This window comes from Acinonyx jubatus, chromosome A1 (assembly GCF_027475565.1).
Source record: "Acinonyx jubatus isolate Ajub_Pintada_27869175 chromosome A1, VMU_Ajub_asm_v1.0, whole genome shotgun sequence".
In the NCBI taxonomy this organism is placed as follows: domain Eukaryota; kingdom Metazoa; phylum Chordata; class Mammalia; order Carnivora; family Felidae; genus Acinonyx; species Acinonyx jubatus.
Genome location: NC_069380.1, coordinates 183688933 through 183709408, shown reverse-complemented (window position 1 = coordinate 183709408; position 20476 = coordinate 183688933). Strand labels below are relative to the sequence as shown.

General features: G+C 35.0%; 1 protein-coding gene across 2 annotated transcripts in view; it reads left to right on the top strand.

Moving 5' to 3' along the window:
• Positions 1-451: 451 nt before the first annotated feature.
• GABRG2 (gamma-aminobutyric acid type A receptor subunit gamma2) overlaps positions 452-20476 on the top strand; it is a 113843-nt gene continuing 93818 nt past the window's right edge. Inside the window, exon 1 of one of the 2 annotated variants that reach the window (XM_015067006.3) lies at positions 452-1016. In XM_015067006.3, the coding sequence (XP_014922492.1) occupies positions 910-1016 (107 nt within the window). In that variant the 5' untranslated portion in view covers positions 452-909. The remainder of the gene's footprint in view (positions 1017-20476) is intronic. The other variant, XM_015067007.3, reaches the window with a different exon arrangement.

The window sequence follows — 20476 nt, the reverse complement described above, 5'->3', positions numbered from 1 at the left end:
AATTCTATCAATGTTTTCTCCCTTCATTCAAATGGAAAATTCACCAAATCTGTTTCCCTACAGGGAGATTTAGAGAGAAACGGTCATTCCTCCCCCATCCCCCACTTCTGCCCCTCCTTCTCCTACAGTGTAACCGTGACTTCTAAGACTTCACGATTTTAATAAGGATTCTTGGCAGATCTGATGAGACAAACCTGTCACTGGTGATATAGTTTAGGGGCTTGCTAAAGCATCTCTCGTTCCCATGAAAGTCAGTCTTTGCATGCTTGTGTGTGCAATAAGGAGTTTAAAAGCGCTGGGAAGACACCACGCATGTGTTAATTCGTGCTGCAGCAGCGTGCACCACTTCCACTTTGACCTCATAGTTAATCTGCGTGATAGTTAATCGCGCAGAGACTCTTTGATTTTTTTTTTAAATTTCTTTTAAACACACACACACACACACACACACACACACACACACACACACAGCCTTAGCCCTGCCTGCTCTCACTAAAAGAAAAAAATCAAAACAGCAAACAAATAATCCTAAAACGATGGACCGGGGGAGTATGTGTAAGTGTCAGGGGCAGGAGTATGTGTAGAGTGTGCGCGCATCTCTCTCCCTTATTTGTCTCGGTGTGCGTCTCTCCCTGTACCCTCCCCCTGCCTCAAATACATTATTCCCCTAGTCTTGGAAGCCGCTCCCAGAGCTGACGCTTTGATGGTATCTGCAAGCGTTTGTGTTGATCTTATTTCTGCCCCCCTGAATATTAATTCCCAGAGCTGATGGCAACACAGCATCTCAGTGAAGGGACCTACTAGAGGCAGGTGGGGGGAGCCACCATCAGATCATAAGCATAATAATAATACAAAGGGGAGGGATCCTTCTGCAACCAAGAGGCTAGAGGCAGAGGAGGAAAAAAAGCGATGAGTCCGACAAATATATGGAGCACAGGAAGCTCAGACTACTCGACTCCTGTATTTTCACAGAAAATGACGGTGTGGATTCTGCTCCTGCTATCGTTCTACCCTGGGTAAGATGTGCTGTTTTCAGCGTTGTTTTGTTCCGGAGACGTGGGGGAGGGGAGAGGGATGTGGAAATAGGGAGACCACCCAGATTTTAAACACTGTTCTGGGATATGGGGTTATAAATGAGGGGAATGTGAAAATAGGGGGGCAGAAAAGAGAGGGAGAAAAGGGGAAGGTCACTTTCATTTATTTCTTAATTTTTTTGGTTTTATTTGTTTTGTTTTAGAGTAGAAAAGCTAACGTCATGAAGACTTTGTATTTGGGGAGTAGCATTTTGATAATACTGCAATCTGATATGGAGGTGGGCTGAACTGATACATGCCGGCAATTGAGGCCATGTTGGAGGCATTTTGGGTGGGGGGTCTAGAGCAGAAAACTGCAAATGGGATCCTGGATCACACCCAGGAGATGTATGTATGTGGCAGGGAGGGGTTCTGTTCCTGTACACCAAAGTATTGCTTGCTCCTGCACCTGGACATTCTTAAGATCAGTCAGCCAGATTTTCTATTCAGCCCCATTGACCTAGCAGCAGATTCCCTGATGGGCAGACATGGTTCAGCACCAGGGACAGCAGTCCCAGTTAGGGCCAAAAGGAAAAGAAGCTTATCTAATCCCATAGGACAGCTCTAATTCTATACAGGACATCCCTATAGTGCAGACAGGCCAAGGGAGCCAGAGAGCACTAAAAACCTCTGGGGTGGGGGGGGGGGGGCTATTCTGTTTTCTCTACACCCTCCAGGAGGTGGGAGGAGGACTGGGGCATGGGGTGGATAATGTAGTGATGGATTTATAGAGGATATATGGCTAGAAAAGAGGTGGTCTTGCTGCAGTGTTGAAAAATAAGCTGAACGAAGTAAATGTTAAGCCAAAATTGTGAAGTTATGCATTGATACCTTAAAGCCTTGCTGCACTAAATGGAAAATGGGTAAGGGAAGATGAATTCCTAAAAACGCTGAGCAATTATATGCTCTGAAGTGCTTTGCACCCAAATTTTCCTGAACTTCATTGCACCAAAAGTATCAGGAGAATATTCTTCCACCTATAGATCATCATTTATTTACACACCTGAATAGCCCCTGGACCTCACGTACACATACCCTCAGGATTTCTAGCCAGGGCCAAAGTCAAGTTAGAAGTCCACTACTTACACTTCTTACTTTCCTCTATACTGTCATTTTGAAGTAAAGCTCTGGAAGAATTACTCTCATCTTTCTCCACCTAGCACCCCACAAAAAGAAGAGAAAAAAACTAGCTATAGAAGAAATCAAGTCATTGCCCTAAGGTTTTTGTGAGAGTTGATACTCTTGTGTAGTAGTTGTGGCAAAAGAAGACAAAAGGCATGTGGGTTAAACTTTTATTTTATCAAAATTTTCTAGTTAACTTCTCTGGTCCTCCATTCTCTAGGGTAGGTATTGGCAGATAAAGATTTCTGATAAAGAAGAGACACAGGGAAAACAAGGAGTGAAAGCCTTTTTTTTGGAGTTTTTAAGCAGAGACAGGTTCTGCTTAATTCTTTCAGCACTTTTCATACCTTTGTTCTTTACTATAAAAATAGAATGTGTTTTCATTAAGAGTATAAGATTAGGTAGCTTTCTCAGAAGTGTATACTACCTTTCACTGGAAATTGTTCTACGTAATACATTTGAGTGGAATCCTGGAAAATCATTTTTTCTATTTAAAAATTATGCATATATATTTCTGTTCAGTGTTTTGTGTAGCTCTTAATTTGTCTCAGGAATTAAAGAGTTGATAGTTGCTTATGGATAGAATATCATTCTCATATTGTTACCAGTTATGAAACCTGTGGATTGAAATCTAGACAGGACATAGGGAAATATGTCTTTCCTTCCTCTTCATGTCTATCTTAGTAAACAATTTTATAACTAAATCAATGAAGATATTCTTATTTATCTCCAATAGCCTTATTTTAATGAAAAATATATAATTTTATTATTTTTCATAATAGTGTCATATTTAACATGCCTTTTTGTTGCCACAGCTCTGACTTTTCCAATATTACATAAAAAGTAAAACTTTAGTGATACATTTTAATTTTCAATTCTTTGCTTAGTACCCTAGATGAGCTTTTTAGATAGTTCTAAATAATGTAAATAATGTGTAATGTAAACTCTCCAATAGGAAGATTTGCATGTTTTCTCAGTAATGAGAGGGAATGGAGTCATTGCAGTTTAGTGCAGAGAATGTGATCAGAGTTTTAGTTTGCTGCAATCTCATAAAAAAAAGCCATTTGAGTGGCTGAATAGGGCCGGATGGAAATAGAAGCTTTGATGTCTAAAGCTGATTCTAAAGGAGGACAAAAAAGCATCTGGGAAAATGTGGGATCCTAGGAGCCAATTTAAGAGAGGTTTGGGGGGTAAATAGTGGCAGTAGAACCACCTAGAAGGTTGAAGGGAACTTTAAGAAACAAATATTTAATTGACTTTTTCATTTATATACCTGCAAAGAATAAGTTTTTACCCCTTATTAAATTGACTAAATTTATTACGTTGTGTTTATACCAAAGGAAAACAAAGAGGATATAAAGCATTGGGATGAGGATGTTAGCACCTAATATCTCTTCTTGTGTGGGAAATATTAGTTTCTGAAACTCAAAATTATGTATAGTGCTGTCATAAGAATCACCTAAAAAACTTGCCAAAATGGAGATTCCTGAACCCTACACTGAAAGATTCTGAATCTTTATTTCTGGGATGGATCTCAGGAATATTCACTTCCAATAAGTACCCTAGACCCACATTGAAAAAAAGTGGTATTTACTTTGCTGATTTCTAGAAGTTTATTTATCACCATATTTAATATTTACAAGTGCTTTGAATAATGCCATTTTATTCAACTGAGCATAATGAGTCAATTTCATATACAGAATTTTTCATTTGTAACATTGGGCATATTATATAAACCACAAAGGATAAGGAATACCTAGAAAGAATTTTAGTAAACCCAACTCATGTGTGAGTAAACATTGGCTGAAAAAATAAAATATGCATACATGTGTGAATGTGTGTGTAATTATATTCACAAACTACATACACTCCATGTACAACTTTTCATACATACAGGTTTTAAAACAAATTTTACAATTTTATAAACTCTTTCAATGTAACTGCATTCCACCTCAGAGTAAAGATACCCTAACAAGAAAAAAGAAATAGAAATTTTAATGTAATAGAAACTTTTTAGAATAAATAGGAATAAGTGTTAAAAGCAAATATATTTTTATTTCTATCAGAATAAAATAAGATTTTTATAACATAATTTTTTTCAAGGATAGATTGAATAGACATGAATTTGATTAACTTTCTGATATTAAATGTAACCCTTACCTTGAAGTTTGAGCACTGAATTTTATTTCATTTATTAATTTATTTTTTTTGAGTTTATTTTGAAAGAGTTAGAACATGAACAGGGGAAGGACAGACAGAGAGAGAGAGAAAGAAGGAGGGAGAGAATCCCAAGCAGGCTCTACGCTGTCAGCACAGAGCCTGACTTGGGGCTTGAACCTATACAGACCTTGAGATCATGAGTTGAAACCAAGAGTTGGATGATTAACTGACTGAGCCACTCAGGTGCCCCACACTGAATTATAAAAGAAGAAAACTGAGTTCAAGACTTGTAAATATTTTCTGTTCTTAGCTGTTCTCTAAACAGAAATGCTTCAGGTGACTCTTACGGTGAGTTGCTAAAGATTTTGACCCATAACCAATTTTTTCATAGTTTTAACTTTAACAGGCTATGATCCTGCTTGTAGAGAGGATCTTGTGATTCTTCACTATAACCCTGTTTGTTAACAGAATTCATCTCTAGCTACAACCTTATTCTTTCCTATATTTCTAAATCCTCCACTTGATTTTATTTAGAAGAAAAATAATTTCCTCAGCATAGTTAATTGCTTAGTTGTAGGTGTAAAATTTCAAACAGTCTACCCTGGGGCAAACATGTACCTGGAAAAAAAAGAGAAAAGAAATATATGATCACCCAGTATTTCTCAAAATCCAGCTGCCCATCACCATCTACACAAAATATTTGACTTATAGGCAGGAATTTAAGAATTGGCTTTTAATTTAAGTAGTTACATAAATGTCTGTCTGATATCTTAGACTTCATTTAGAATAATCTCAAAATAATTGAACTACAGAATACTTAATGATACAGGTCTCTGTTCTACACACTTGAAATTTGCTTCCATGTCAAAAAATTTTCAAGTTGGGAGTGCCTGGGTGGCTCAGTTGGTTAAGCATCCGACTTTTGATTTCATCTCAGGTCATGATCTCACAGTTCATGAGTTCAAGCCCCACATTGGTCTCAGTGCTGGTAGCGTGGAGCCTGTTTGGAATTCTCTCACTCTCAGTCTCTCTGCTCCTCCCCACTTGCACTGTCTCTGTCTCTCTGAAAATATATAGACTTAAAAATTTTTTAATGTTTTTACTTATTTTTGAAGGAGAGAGAGAGACAGAGCATGAGTGGGGGAGGAGCAGAGAGAGAGGGAGACATAGAATTTTAAGCAGGCTCCAGGCTCTAAGCTGTCAGCACAGAGCCTGACTTGGGGCTTGAACTCACGAACTGTGAGATCATGACCTGAGCTGAAGTCGGACGCCCAACTGACTGAGCCACCCAGGTGCCCCTGAAAATAAACAAACTTAAAAAAAAAAGATTTTTTCAAATTGAAGGGAAATAATGTTAACTTTGGAGACTTTATCTTTGTTGTAAATATGTTAGTAGGGCTCTGGCTCCTTGTCACTGCCACAGTTTCCTAGCCATTCCCAAACAGGCTTTTCATTGTTCAAATACAAGTAGACTTTGCTGGAATGACACATACTTGTTTTTTTTAATGTTTTTTTTTTAACATTTGTTTATTTTTGAGAGACAGAGACAGAGCACAAGTGGGGAGGGGCAGAGAGAGAGGGAGACACAGAATCTGAAGCAGGCTCCAGGCTCTGAGCTGTCAGCACAGAGCACGATGCAGGACTCAAACTCAAAAACTGTGAGATCATGACCTGAGCCGGAGTCAGACGCTCAACCAACTGAGCCCCCCAGGTGCCCCTGGAATGACACATACTTGTAATTGAAGGGGAACAAGTACATATTTGTCTTACTACATAGACTTTCGTTCTACAACCAAACTTGTGTTCATGGCAGGGTTTCAATGATTATAAAGGATCTTTGCTTAAAAGTATTGTTTTCCCCACTATTATTTTATTTGCTATTCATATGGTTTTCCTTATTAATGGGTGGAGAGTGTAATGCCAGTGCTACTTATTTAGCATTTACATGGCATTTTATCTATAGAGTTATACAATGATTTTTTAATGATATAGAATTATTACCATATTTTGCAATCTTATCACAATACTATAGGGATTAATATGATTTGGAGTTAAATTTTATTTTTACTCCAAGCCACTAATGTGTAACTTAAAGAAGGGTTTTTTATTTTCTTTTAAAGGATATTTATTCTCCAGAATATGGGAGAAATGAATAGCAAACAAACCTCTCAGTAAAGTCAACTAGAGAGGCCTTTCATATCTCAAAACAATCCAAGTATTTTCTTACCGTTAGAAAGCAAAAGGGTGGCTATACTTGTGTAGTTTGGATTATTGCCCTAAGAATGTGATTAGAGGAGTTTTAATCCTGCTGTACAACTAATATTCAAGAAGACTCAGTCTAGTCCCTTAACTCCTCCATATCTCATTTCCTACAGCTTTCACAAAGAAAATATTATTTTCCTTATCAAACTCATGAGACCAGAGAAAAGAATGTGCATGCAAAAATTCTCAGAAAAAAAATAAAGCCCCAATTTCTAGGTATAAGTTCATACTCCTCTGGAAATTAAAGCTTAAGCACTTTGATATTAAGCTATCATATGCCAAAGTTAATTAAGCAGTTGCTTGTATGATTGAGGTGATTAAAATGTCAACCTTAACTATTAACATATTGAACATAGAGATACCCAGATATTGAAGTAGTAATATTATTTCTGCTTGAATATTTAGTTTAGTTGCCTTGATTTCGTCTTTCATTATTTTTTTTTCTAAGGATTTTTGTAGATCTTTAATTTCATGTCTTCTCTTAGGAGATGATACTTAAAATTTGCCTGAACCTCCCAATAACAGATTTATTGAACTTGCTATGTACAGCCTAGAAATTGTGTTTCTCTTCAAACCTCATCTGTTGAATCTCTTTTCCTCACACCTGGACAATATCTAAGACAAATCCTATAAGTTTTCTCTTTATTTTAGAGTTTAGAATAATCTTGTTTTTAGGTATTAAACTCTCATCTAAATTGATCTTTCAACCTCCCAGTGAGTTTTGTTTTGTTTTTTCTTCTATTCTTTTGATCAGGCTTGACCTAGGATTTGGCTTGTTATGCTTGTTTTTGACTATTTTTTGTTATGCTGTTCTTGTTATGCTGTTAGGCTTGTTATGCTCTTGTTATGCTGTTTTTGACTATTTTTTGAGATTGGAGTGCAAAGATAGAAGATAATTAAAGGAGGAGAAAGATCTTACTTTGTATTATCTGGGTGACAGATATCTAAATGTTGAATTATTCTTTCATGGGGAGATTGGATGGGTTCTATGAAGATACCCTCTTTCTCCTTCCCACTTTTGGGGACCTATAGCATCACATTATTCCCTGACATGAGTTATACTATATGATGGCTGATGTTGGATGACACCCCTTCAGCTCCACTCCAAAATATATCCACCCTGATTCCCTGCTAGCATCATCTCACCAGATAGACAGTTTTTAAAGACAATTCCAACATGATTTTGTTTCATTTTGGCATTTATTTGTTTTGGCATTCATGGGAAGGGCAGAGAGGAGAGGGAGGGAGAGAGAGAGGGAAGAAGGAAGGAGGGAGGGAGTGAGGGAGGAATAAAATATGAACTGATAGACTTAGCAAACTCCCTGTCAGATTCTAGAAGTGAAGATCTTTCTAACTCTATTCACTATTGGGTCATTCAAATAAGCCTATTACCTTTAGATTTCTTCAGGAAAGAATCAGGCTAGTCATTTAGACTCTTCAGATTATAGAGAATAAAGGCCAAATTTACCTAAGAGTTCTCTATCCACTCTGTTTCAGAGAGCACTAAAGCAGGTATGCAATTTTCTGTTTGGGGTAGGGATAGCAATTGCCCTCCTTAGTTTTCTCTCACAGTGGACATCTATGAGTAGATTTTGTGACTTCTTTTTTAATTGTCTTGAGATAGAAGTGGAGCAAGTACCTCCATGGGAGGAGGGGATATGAAATTGCACAGCTCTTTCTACTCATAGGCCAATAACCTTCTTCTGTAAGAACACCTCTGTCATTGATTCCTTACACATCTATTATGTGGCTCCAAACTGGGAAAAGGAAAAGGAATCCATGACCTGTTTTAGCCTTCTCTAGCAAGGTCTGCCTCTTTTTGGTGCCTAACATATTTGTATTAAATGAGATCCTAACACTTCTTGCCATTTTTTCTGCCATTTTTTCTTGCCATTTTTTCTCAACATTGGTCATGACAACAGGGAAAGTATATTTAATATTCTGTTCCCAGGGCGCCTGGGTGGTTCAGTCATTAAGTGTCCGGTCTGACTTGAGATCAGGTCATTATCTCACAGTTCATGGGTTTGAGCCCTGAGTCAGACTCTGTGCTGACAGCTCAGAGCCTGGAGTCTGCTTCAGATTCTGTGTCTCCCTCTCTCTCTGCCCCTCCCCTGCCTATTCTCTCTCTGTCTCTCTCTCTCTCTCTCTCTCTCTCTCTCTCTCTCTCAAAAATAAACATTAAAAAAATTTTTAATTAAAAAATTCTGTTACCTTTGCAATATTTCTTCCAGGTATCCACTGGCTAGTTCACCTACTTCAAGTCTTTTCTCAAATATTACTTTCCCAATGAGGCCTACACTGATTATTCAATGTAATGTTGCAAACAACCCTCAACCTTGTACTCAAAATTCCACTTATCCTCATCTATGTTTGATCCTTTGTTATACTTCAAGCCTTCAGTAATTAAGCAGATAATTTTATTATATGTTGCTTACAGGTTTATTATTTTTTACTTTTCATTTTCTGCCTCCCTTAGCTAGAAGCCAGGATTAATGAAAGCAAGGTTGCTGATTTGTCTACTGATATAACCCAGGCTTTTAGAGAAGGGCTTTGCCTCTAATAGATCTTTAATAATTCTTTTTCAATTAAATAATTAAAAATTCATTTTCTTTTCCCTGAAATTTGTCTTTTTTTATAAAAGGAAGAAAGAAAAGCCTTTTTATTTTCCTAACAGTATCTCACTCTAAGTTCAGCATATACAACTGCCAGTAAAAACAAAAAAGCATATAGGTCCTATAGTGTAATGTAGTCCTTAAAGAACATAAGCTATGGAGCCACACTTGACCAGAATTCCAATTGCTATCCCTACCATCATTTGATGGCCCTCAGCCACCTTCATGTAGTCTTAGTGTCTTCAAATAAAAAAAGGAAGATAATAATTTTACATAAGATTATTTTGTGTAGTAATTGATATGATACATGTAAAGGGCTTCACACATGTTAATCATCCCTTGTATGTTGTCATTTTTGTTATTGTTTTTGTTACTACTATAGGGTCTATTTCCTGGGGATATTCCTAGAAGCAGAAGTGTCTTATCCACCTCTGTTAAACTCCAAATTTTAGGAGAGTGCAGAAGAGTATCTTAATAAAAATTCTCTAGTTCTTTTGTCTCCTACCTTAACTTGTATAGGAAAAGAAAATAGGGGAGAGGTCCCCAAGTTTGTATAATGCCTATGCTAATCATTGATTTTAGATCATTATTGTAAACTTAATATTTCTAACAGATGTCAATTAGATGCCAATATAATAAGAAAATATATGCTAACATATGAAACTTCTTGAAGATAGCTTCCTTAATGATATGCAAAGGAGCATCTTTTTCCAGAGATAGTGTGAAATCACTGTCTTTGAGTTTCTGAGCAAAATTACTCAACCCATTTTTCAGAGCAAACCCATGTTGTTGTCCAGCAAACCCTGGAGAGTAAGGAGGAAGGAGACAATCCAAGCTGATATTTTGCTATTAAGTGTCATGACTAACTCATGTTTTTCTTTGTGCCTAATAGATATGATCATAGAATTAAACTCAACATGATCTGTTGTGTAGGGTACTATATCAGTCACCCAAAGTATCGTTCTGATTCCAGTTTTGCTATCTTACTAATTTACCACACAGCAAAGAGACTTTCCTTGTATCAAATATATTATTTAAATAAAGACAATTGGGATGTAATAAAAATATTCAGAATTTAGGTGTATAGTTAGATGAAATTTTTTCAAATATATCCACTAGTATAACCATCCCTCCTACACACACACACACACACACACACACACACACACACACACACACAGGTTTTTAATATATATTACTTTCCATCACAACTGTAGATTTTCTTGTTCTCCTTTCCAACTAGCTACCTGTCTACTCTCCCTTTCCTCCCTTCTTCTGGTAGTCTCTCTTGTGGCTTTTCTCACCATAGACTTTTTTTTTCCTGTTCTAGAACTTGATAGTGAGAAATCAATAAGTTGTACCTAGCTGCTTTTGCTAAACATAACGTTTTTGAGACATAATAATGTTGCAGATATTATGAGTTCCTTTTTATTGTTAAGAATCCATGGCATGAATTACAGCATGTTTACTGAGTCTTTTCTTGATGTATCCAATTTGAAGCAGTTTGGACAAAGCTGGCAAGGACATGACTGTACAAGTGTTTCTTTGGACCTGTTTCCGTTTCTCTTGGTGGGATTGATGGGACACAGAATTGATTTATTTGTATATTATAAGAAATTATTGGAACAATTTTCTAATGTGTGACAGTTCAAGTTGCTGCAAACCCTTACAACTTTAGGTATTGTCTGCCTTTGTTTTAGTTATCTATTTCTATATAAGCAGGTATCCAAAGCATATCTTACAAGGTTTCTGAGGATCAGAAATCCGGGGGTGACTCAGTTGGATGATTCTGGTTCACGATCTCTCATGAGGTTGCAATAAAGTTCTTGAACAGGGTTCCAGTTACCTGCAGGTTCTGGACAATCCTTTCCAAGTTCACTCCTATATTGATAGGAAGCTCCATTTCCTTGACTGGTGGCCTTACCATGGTGATGGAGAAGTGGAGTGAAAAGAAAGAAGAGAGAAAGAGAGAATGCACGCTCATGCATGCAAGAGAGAACTCAAGATAGAAGCCACAGAATTTTGTAATAAAATCTTATAATTATGTCCCAATACTATTGCCATGTGGTGTTAGTAACAGAGAACAATCCTGATACACAGTAGAAAAGGTTTAGGTAAAATTGTGAATGTGTGAATACCAGGAAGATAAGGATCACTGGGGACATGTCAGAAGCTGGTAACTAAAGCCTATGGGGTTTTAACCATTATAGTGGGAGTAAAGTTGGACCTATTCAGGTTTTTTGTTTGTTTTGATATATTTTATTATTGATTTGTAGGAGTACTTTATGAATTATAAATAAAAGTCCTTTGTCAGATATAAGTAGTGAAAATATTTTTCCAGTCTATGGGCTTATTATTTACTGATTAGATGAACAAAATGTTCAATTTTAAAGTATAATTCATCATTGTTTCTATTCTGGTTAGTGGTTTTCTATCCTATCTAAGATATTTGCCTCCCCCAAGTTTGCAAAAATATTTTCATATTTTTTTCTAGAGGCTTTGTAATTATAGTTTTCTCTTTGATCCATCTCAATTTTTTATTATTTTCATTTAATATGTTAGAGGATGAGATTCATTTCCCCTATACATTTATCCAATGGTCTTAGCCCTATTTTCTGGGAAGATTTTCCGTTTCCTATTGACATTCCTTTGAACTTTGTCAAAATGTTATTAACATGTATGTTGAGGTCTGTTTCTGAAATCTGTCTTCTATTCCATTGGTCTATTTGACTATTCTTAAGTCAGTACCATATAACTTTGATCATTGTAGCCTTGTAATAAATCTTGAAACAAGGCACTGAATATGAAATAGATCCTTATGTATTTTTCTTTTGCAAGATCTGATTTGTCTATTTTACATCTTTTATATCCTCACATATTTTTAGTAAATTTGTCAACTTATACAAAAACAAACAAAACAAAAATGTCCTGCTGTGTCTCTTTTGAAGTGGTACTGAATGTATAGATCAAGTTAAAAATTATTGACATTTTGACAATGTTAAGTCCTACAATCTATGGACATGGTTTATCTTTCTTTATGTTTAGGTTTTCTTAAGTTCTTCTCACTAATTATATATTTCAATGTAGACACTGCACATTCTCCTTAAGTTTATTAAGTATTTTGTCTCATTTCAAGTTATGTTTTTAAATTATTTTCTGTTTATTATTATTATATAGAAAAACAATATATTTTGTATATTACTTTTATATCCTCTGGTATTTGTTCTAAAAGTTATTCCAGTAGTTCTTATAGGTCCCTTATGATTTTTTATATGCAATATTGTTATCTGCAAATAAAAATAGTTTTACTTCAGAATAACTTATTTTTTAAAAATTTTTTACATTTTATTTATTTTTGAGAGAAAGACAGAGCACAAGGTGGGGGGAGTGGCAGAGAGAGAGAGAGAGAGAGAGAGAGAATCCGAATCAGGCTCCAGGCCCTGAGATGTCAGCGCAGAGCCTGACGCGGGGCTCAAACTCACAAGGTATGAATGAGATCATGACCTGAGCCGAAGTCGGAGGCTTAACCGATTGAGCCACCCAGGGGCCCCCAGAATGACTTCTTGAAATACAAATATGGTTGTTACATTGCCACATTAAATATTTTCAGTAACTCCCCTAATACCATAAGATCCAGTTGTCTTAGGTAGACTTGCAGGTAATATACCATATATTTGTTATACAAAATGGAGACATTTTTATAGTGAAAGGGTATAATTATTAATAATTCTGTCAGGATCACAGGTGCCAACTGGAACTTTCCCAGGCAAACTGGGCTTGTGAATACTCAATATGGTCTTTCATGATCTGATCCCTGACAACCTCTTGAGTGTCAGCTTCTGATTTCTCATCAGATACAACTTGACTCTCCCACTATATTTTACTGTTTTCTTTCAAATGCTAGTTTAATTTTCCTATCTCCTTTACACATACTAGTTTCAGAGCTTCTTCCCTCTCAGTTTTCTTTTGAAGATTTTGAAATTCTTTAATTCAGAATTTCCATCATTGAGATGTTTTAGGATTGAAGAATATTTTTAATATAAATCTCTTCTATTTCATGGTTAAAAAGGAGAGATCATAGTAAAAGATATTTAACTGAACTAATTCTTATAGTTAAAAGGATGAAAAATATCCGGTAGTGATACCTTACCTAAATGGACAAAGAAAACTTCTTAGTCACACCACATGTCACCTCCCCCAAATATTTATATAATACAATAAACAACAAATAAAATGAACTCAATGGACAACATAATGGCCCTGTTGGCCATTAAGTACTCCTTGAAACATGTGACTTTTCAAATACCTTTGTGGTCAACAGGCCATTTACAGAGTTTCTGAGGTCCATGATAAGAGCTCCTTTTTGTAGATATGCTACCATTCCCATATACAGCTCAATTTCTCTGATGAATAAGTATGAAAGTAGACTCTGTAGAGAATCAAAATAGGGAGAGAGATATTTTCTCATTAATTTTATTATTTGGACCTCAGATTCCAAGTAATCTCCTAAGCAGAATCTTAGTAGATGTTTAGGTATAAATGAAATTTATCAGAAAAATGCACATAAAGCAGAAGTTTGGAATTAGTGGTTACATACTCTGATTTAGGTGATGTGAATAGTGCCCTTCTTAATTCCTGTTTATTTTGTGAATCACTTTTTGTTTAATCCATAGCCACTATGTTCCTGGCACTATGCCGGAAGCTGAAAAGCATTGAATGAGACAAACCAGTCCTTGCTCTTGTGGAAGTTATTTTCTAGAATAAAGACGTGCTTTTAAAAGCAAAACACTATACTATTTATTATATATTATAATTATACTTTTATAAATTTACTTATAGAAAATATTCTATTTTATATTTATTTGTTTCACTTACTGCCTCTGATTTAAGGAAATTGTGTAACCAGGTAAACATTTCATGCTCAATCATTTTTTTCAACCCATAGGTCCATGTGATTCTGTCCATTTTCTCCTTGAAATAGGCTAACATGGGATGTCATTAGACTCTTGTTGAGCTTTAAATTGCTATGTTAAATGTGAATTTAACAAATGTAAAGCAGACAAATTTCCTCCTTCTTGTCTCCTGCTTTCCTGCCATAAATAAATATTTGTTGCATTCCCAATACTTGTTTGGCACTATACTAGCGGATGGAGATAAAACCATGAGAAAAATAGATACCTTCTTAATTCTTTTAGACCTTACAGTCTAGGGAAAAACAGTACACAAACAAACTTCAAAGAGAGGTGAGTGTTGAAGAAATAAAAATTTGATATGATGGAGAAAAGAAAAGAATTACTTTAGGTAGAATGGTCAGGAAAGGCCATTCTGACTAATGGATAAGATATTGAGTTTATATGAGTATTAAAAAAATTATCCATGAACAGATTGAAGTGAAGATGGTTCTTATCATAGGCAACTGCATGTGCAAGAGTCCTGAATGGAGTAAGAACTTGGTGTGATTTAGGAACTAAAAAAAGGCCCAGATGGCTGGAGGATAGTAACTAAGAATGAAAAAGTCAGGACATAGGATTTAGGAGGCAGAAATCTACTTCCTATTACATGGAGTTGTAGCTTTAGTGAAAAAGTTGAACTATATTCCAGATAAGGGGTTTGTGTCAGGGGAAATGCCTCATATAATAACACCATCAATTTTTTTTCTTAAGGAAGAAGTGTGCCTCTATGATTTGGGGAATGGTAAGAGTTGCAATTTACCTACCAATTCTCAATTGCCTGCAATTAATGAAATTTTTGACTTTAACCTTCCTTAGAGTTATATATAGTAGCGTTCTACAGTTTGCTACAGAATCTTAGTGGGATCAAGAGTTAGTTATTAATTCTGCTATTATGTCAATTATTTGAAGTGTAGTAATTATTTTGTGGCATTGTTATGAAATGATTGCACTATATTTAAATAATGTGTTTAAACAAATATATTTTATAAAGATGAATATTTTGTATCTAAGAAGTAGCAACGTAGTCTCTTATTTCCAAACTAATCAATATGACTTAAGAGCAGTTACTTGGATGACTGAATTTTAGATTTTAAGGGATTCTCCAAGAGCATTAACAAAAGTATACTTATTTCTTATCCATAAAATATGTTGCTGAACGTAATCTGTGAACAACAAAGCCATGAAAAGTAATATTCCATCTAAAAAGCTGAAAGAAATCCAAATATCATTGTACCAATTTAAAAGGAAATCACATTACCATTTCATTAATAAAATTCCTTTTTCCCCAGAAGATTTTTAAATGTTTAGACTCAATTACCGCATACTTTAGTATCTGGAAATTTCACAAATATCTCATATCAAAGAATATTTTCAAATGTTCAGTGATTTAAGTTTACAGCATAATAGCTCTTTGTTTCATTTTTAGGTTAACATCAAGCATAACTGACCTTTTTTGGTAGGGAGTTTTATGAATTTTAATACAAACATAAATTCCTGTAATTCAGTATCAGGATACTGAATTGTTCTATTACTCCCCATCCCAAAATAACTCCCTCCTACCACCCTTTGTAGTCAAACCATTCTCCCTCCCTTAAATCTTGGCTAAAACTGGTCTTTTATTCATTAGTGTAGTTGTTTTCTTTTGAAGAATATTATATAAGTGGCATCATCTAGTTGACTCCATATAGTGCTTTTGAGATTCATCTAAGTTATTGAGATGTCAGTAAGCACACACAAAAAGAGATTCAACTGTCATAGCCATTAAATGTAAATGTACATTACGATGCCAGTATACGCTTATCAGAATGGGTAGAATAAAAAAATACTGGCAAGGCTAAGGGTTGGTAAGGATGTGAAGCAACTGAAACTCTTATACATTGCTAGTGGGAATAATTGGACAATTTTGTATAAGGTTAAACATACATACTATTACTCAGCAATCGACTATTTGTATGACAGAATTAAATATCTTATGGAATAATAACTTTAAAAATGGATTAGTAGATTATTTGTTTCTGGAATGCTTACACAACATGATCATATTAAGTTTTTCCAGATGAGATGGAAGTTTCTTTTATATTGACTCGAGATTGTACTCTTGACTGAATTAATCAGGACTTTTTCATTGATAGTGATATCACCGAAATGGTAACCAGCAATTTGATCTACTTTGACACCACTGGTGTTTATGTACCTGAGGATACTGGAAAGAATGGAAAGAATACCGTTAGGGAACACATGGAAGTATGGATTCTCTGGGAGCCTCTTTTTGTAGTTTGTGCATTAGGTTATCAGTCTCTTGAAAAAAGTAATAATACACTATCTAGAAAAGACACTAATTGACATTGTTATTCCATTAAGGCACTCTGTACATGATATGAATTCATTATCATTTGAAGCTTTTAACCTTATTTCCTGATACAGGATCTAAGTTTGTTAGTACACAAATGATAAAAACTGGGCTTTCTCTGTTAAAATTTTTAATTTGCCTATGAACCAGCATGACAATTTAAAATGTGCTTAAGCTGGGGCGAAGTTAGGGTGATTTCAAATTCTATTGGGATTTCTTTTTTTCCATTGTTTTGGAATTCTAAGAACGAAAGTAAGTATGGACTCTGTAAAATACATCTACAGAGCACTTATTCTCATTTTCAGTACAGTTTTTTTTTTGTTAACATCTACAATACTTTCATAATGATTAATACAAAGTGAATTAATGATTGAATAAAAATTTCTATGATCTGGAGTATTTATAATTCCTAGTTATGTAAATTTACATTATAATGAGATAAAAATGGATTACTTATATAACAGGGATAGGGAAATTGAGGAGGAAGAAAACCGAAAGATAAGACTTGATTAATTTTTTTAACGTTTTAATTATTTTTGAGAGAGAGAGACAGAGAGAGAGAGAGAGAGAGGGAGAGAATGAGCAAAGGAGGGACAGAGAGAGAGGGAACAGAATCCATGAAGCAGGCTTCCGGCTCTGAGCTGTTAGCGCAGAGCCTGACGCGGGGCTGGAACCCATGAACCACTGGATCATGACCTGAGCTGAAGTCAGACACTTAACTGACTGAGACACCCAGGTGCCACAGATTTGATTAATTTTTTAAAGTGACTAATAAAACCTTGATTTTAAGAAAATGTTTTAGGCAGGAAGAGCCAAATAATAAAACATTAAGAGTGATCTAGAAGTAACCATGGCCACAGAGAGGGTGTTGGAAATTGTATTGACTTGAACTTAAAGATACAGTACAATTTTAGAAAATACAGAAACAAAGGAGAGAAAAAAATTTTTCTAGAATTATGCTCACTCAGATGTATGTACTCATGTTGGTAAAATTCCACATAAAAGTGAAAATTCAATCAGCCACCTGAATAAATGAGCTCCATATTTCCAAACATCTGAATATTAAAACAAAATTGGAATATTTTACTTTCTGCTCTCACAGAACAGTGTCCAAAGATAGGAATTTTCAATATATTTTGAATACATTTGAATAAACATCTGAATATATGTAGATATTGCATATAATAGAATCAGCCTTCATTTTCCTTTCTTTTCCTTTCTTTATTTTCTTTTAAGATTTTATTTTTTAAATAATCTGTACACCCAATATTGGGCTTGAACTCATAACCCTGACATGCTCTACTGACTAAGCCAACCAAGTGCCCCCATCCTTCATTTTCTTACACTAGTTTTCAGTGACCCTTAAACTAACCTAAATCTGGGACAGTTTAACCTTTGGGAGAAAGTACACAGAGGTCCTCCTAACCACATGTGTGGCCTCCTTGCAAATATGGGAACAGTTTTTATATGTGTGACTTTTATTTTGCTGGAAGAGCAAAAGTTGTATCAGTTCTTCAAAATGTTTTATGTTCCAGAGAAAACTATCCTTCTTACTACAGAAATTAAGGTTTTGCAGCAAATGCAAAAGCACATTCATAGAAATAACCTTAACATCAAGTTGGAGGTACTGCAGACAGAGATTAGTCATGGTCTACCATATGACAGTGTTTTTATTATTGCCTTGTGTTGTTAGTTAAGTGTTGCCTGTTTCTAACTTTTCAGGTATTTGTTTCCTCAAATAGATGAAAGGTGTTTTGATATCAGCACTGAACTTTCTATTTCTTTCCATCTGCAGTTGTGCTCTGCACAAAAGAATCTCAAATACATGCTAATTAAGTGAAGGACCAAGAAATCTAAATCTATAAGGCATTATTTCCCAAATTTGGCTACCTTCATGGTTTTTGCCACATCTCAGTGACATCTGATCATTTATTTCCTTGATATCTTTCATAAAACTGGTATCTTTTTAAAGCATATTATTTTATTTAATACATTAAATAATAAAAGAAAATCTTAAAAATCATTTTCCTTTTCATAATGCAAGACAACTGCAAAGTAAATACAATGAAACCAGGGTGGTGTTATGACATTTTAAATGTATATATTACTTTCTACTAGAAGTGCTAAGCTTGATGTTCTCCTTAGAAAGCAGATTAGTAAATTGGCAAATGTGGCTAAAGACAAATTACAAATAAACGAAGACAGTGTCCTTAATATAACTGAATATGCTAAAAGAAAATTAAAAAGGGAAAAATTTAAAATTACATGTTTCAGTGTCTTAATTCTATTCCTATGTGACATTTAAAGCTGCCTTGGTTACCAAGGACAATTGTCCTAAGTTCTTGGAAATACTGATATGGGATGATCTTAATAGGACATAAATTTTGAGGATAATGCTATCTTGAATTTCCAGTGTACCCTGAAACACTATTTCTAAAAATAGAAAACTGTGTATTTCTAGAATGAAGGAGAGCAGCCCCCCTAAATTATATTGGTTGAGTTTGTCACTGCGTTGTCACAGTGCGACAATGATGCAAGTGCAGTGGCTAAGTTCTGCTACCTCATAGAAAAAAAATTGTTGCATGAGATCAACATGTTATGGCCCCACTTTAGGGTACTACCTTTTAAAAGTTCCATATTAGTATATAGATTGCAAGAAGAGTTGTTTCACTTTCCCAAGATCATTCAGGTTTTGAAGCCATAGCTTTTACTCTGTGGCAAAGTTTACCCAAAGAAGAATTTGAGAATATTATTATTTTTATCACTTGGTAAAAAAAAAATCACATAAAAATACTTTATAAATAAAGGGATAAATTAGGAATGTGCCAGTTTAATAATCATTATTATCTATATAAATATCAATGTTTACACCATAAGAATTCTAGTATTCATTGACATTTCTTTCTTAGCACAATTTACCATCCACACTTTATTTCTATTCTATCCTGCAGCTATAGACAGTTGGTGTCTGGTTTCTAGAGTTAGCCATGGCCTTGTTTCCTTTTTAACTCTCAAAGACATCTTCAGTGTATGTTACCTGAGTTTTCACATGCAAAGAATTATAGCATTTAACAAAAAAGGTGATGGCAATTATATGATGGCATATTATATGAGCAGCTCATTTTAATATTAGCTATAATTGTTACATGTGTACATTTTTAAATAGAGTAAATTTTACTATGTGAATTTTGCCAACATTCAATTTTTAAAAATAACCCACATTCTCCTTGATTCATTCAGTATTTTGGAAACTATTCATTGTGTGTTTTGTCAAGTGGCAGGCACTTGGCAAATTTTCTGAAAATGACACTGCTGGAGACGGAAAGATTTCTTGCTCTTAGGAACCTAATGTTCTACTTTTAACGCTCACACCTAAACCTAATTTTTAAATGCTTTGCTGTTGTTATTGTTGTTGTGAAGCAAAAATGTATGCAAAGTACGAAAGGACTAAAGATGGCTCAATGAATCATCACAAAATCCATATAATCACCAACCACAACTGGCAATAAAATATTGTTAGCACCCTAGGAAACAGCCTCACCTCCTTCCTCATTTTCTTCTTCTTTCCCTTCCCCCAAAGAAACCATTGTTTTGACTTTGAGCTCGATAGTTGAATTTTGCCTTTTATTAAATTTTTTAAAGGTTTATTTATTTTAAGAGAGAGAGAGAGCACTAGAGGGGAGGCGGTAGAGAGAGAGAGGAGGCTAGAGAATCTCAAGACATGGGGCTTAATCCCACGACCATGAGATCATGATCTGAGCCAAAATCAAGAGTCAGACATTTAACCAACTGAGCCACCCAGAAGTCCCTGCCTTTTATTACATTTTATATGCAGAAACAGCATGTGGGTGTGTGTATATGAGTGTATGTGTAGTATCTTTTGCTCAAATTTTTATTTTTCAGATTTCATTTTGCTGAATTTAGTAATAGTTCACCAATTTGTAT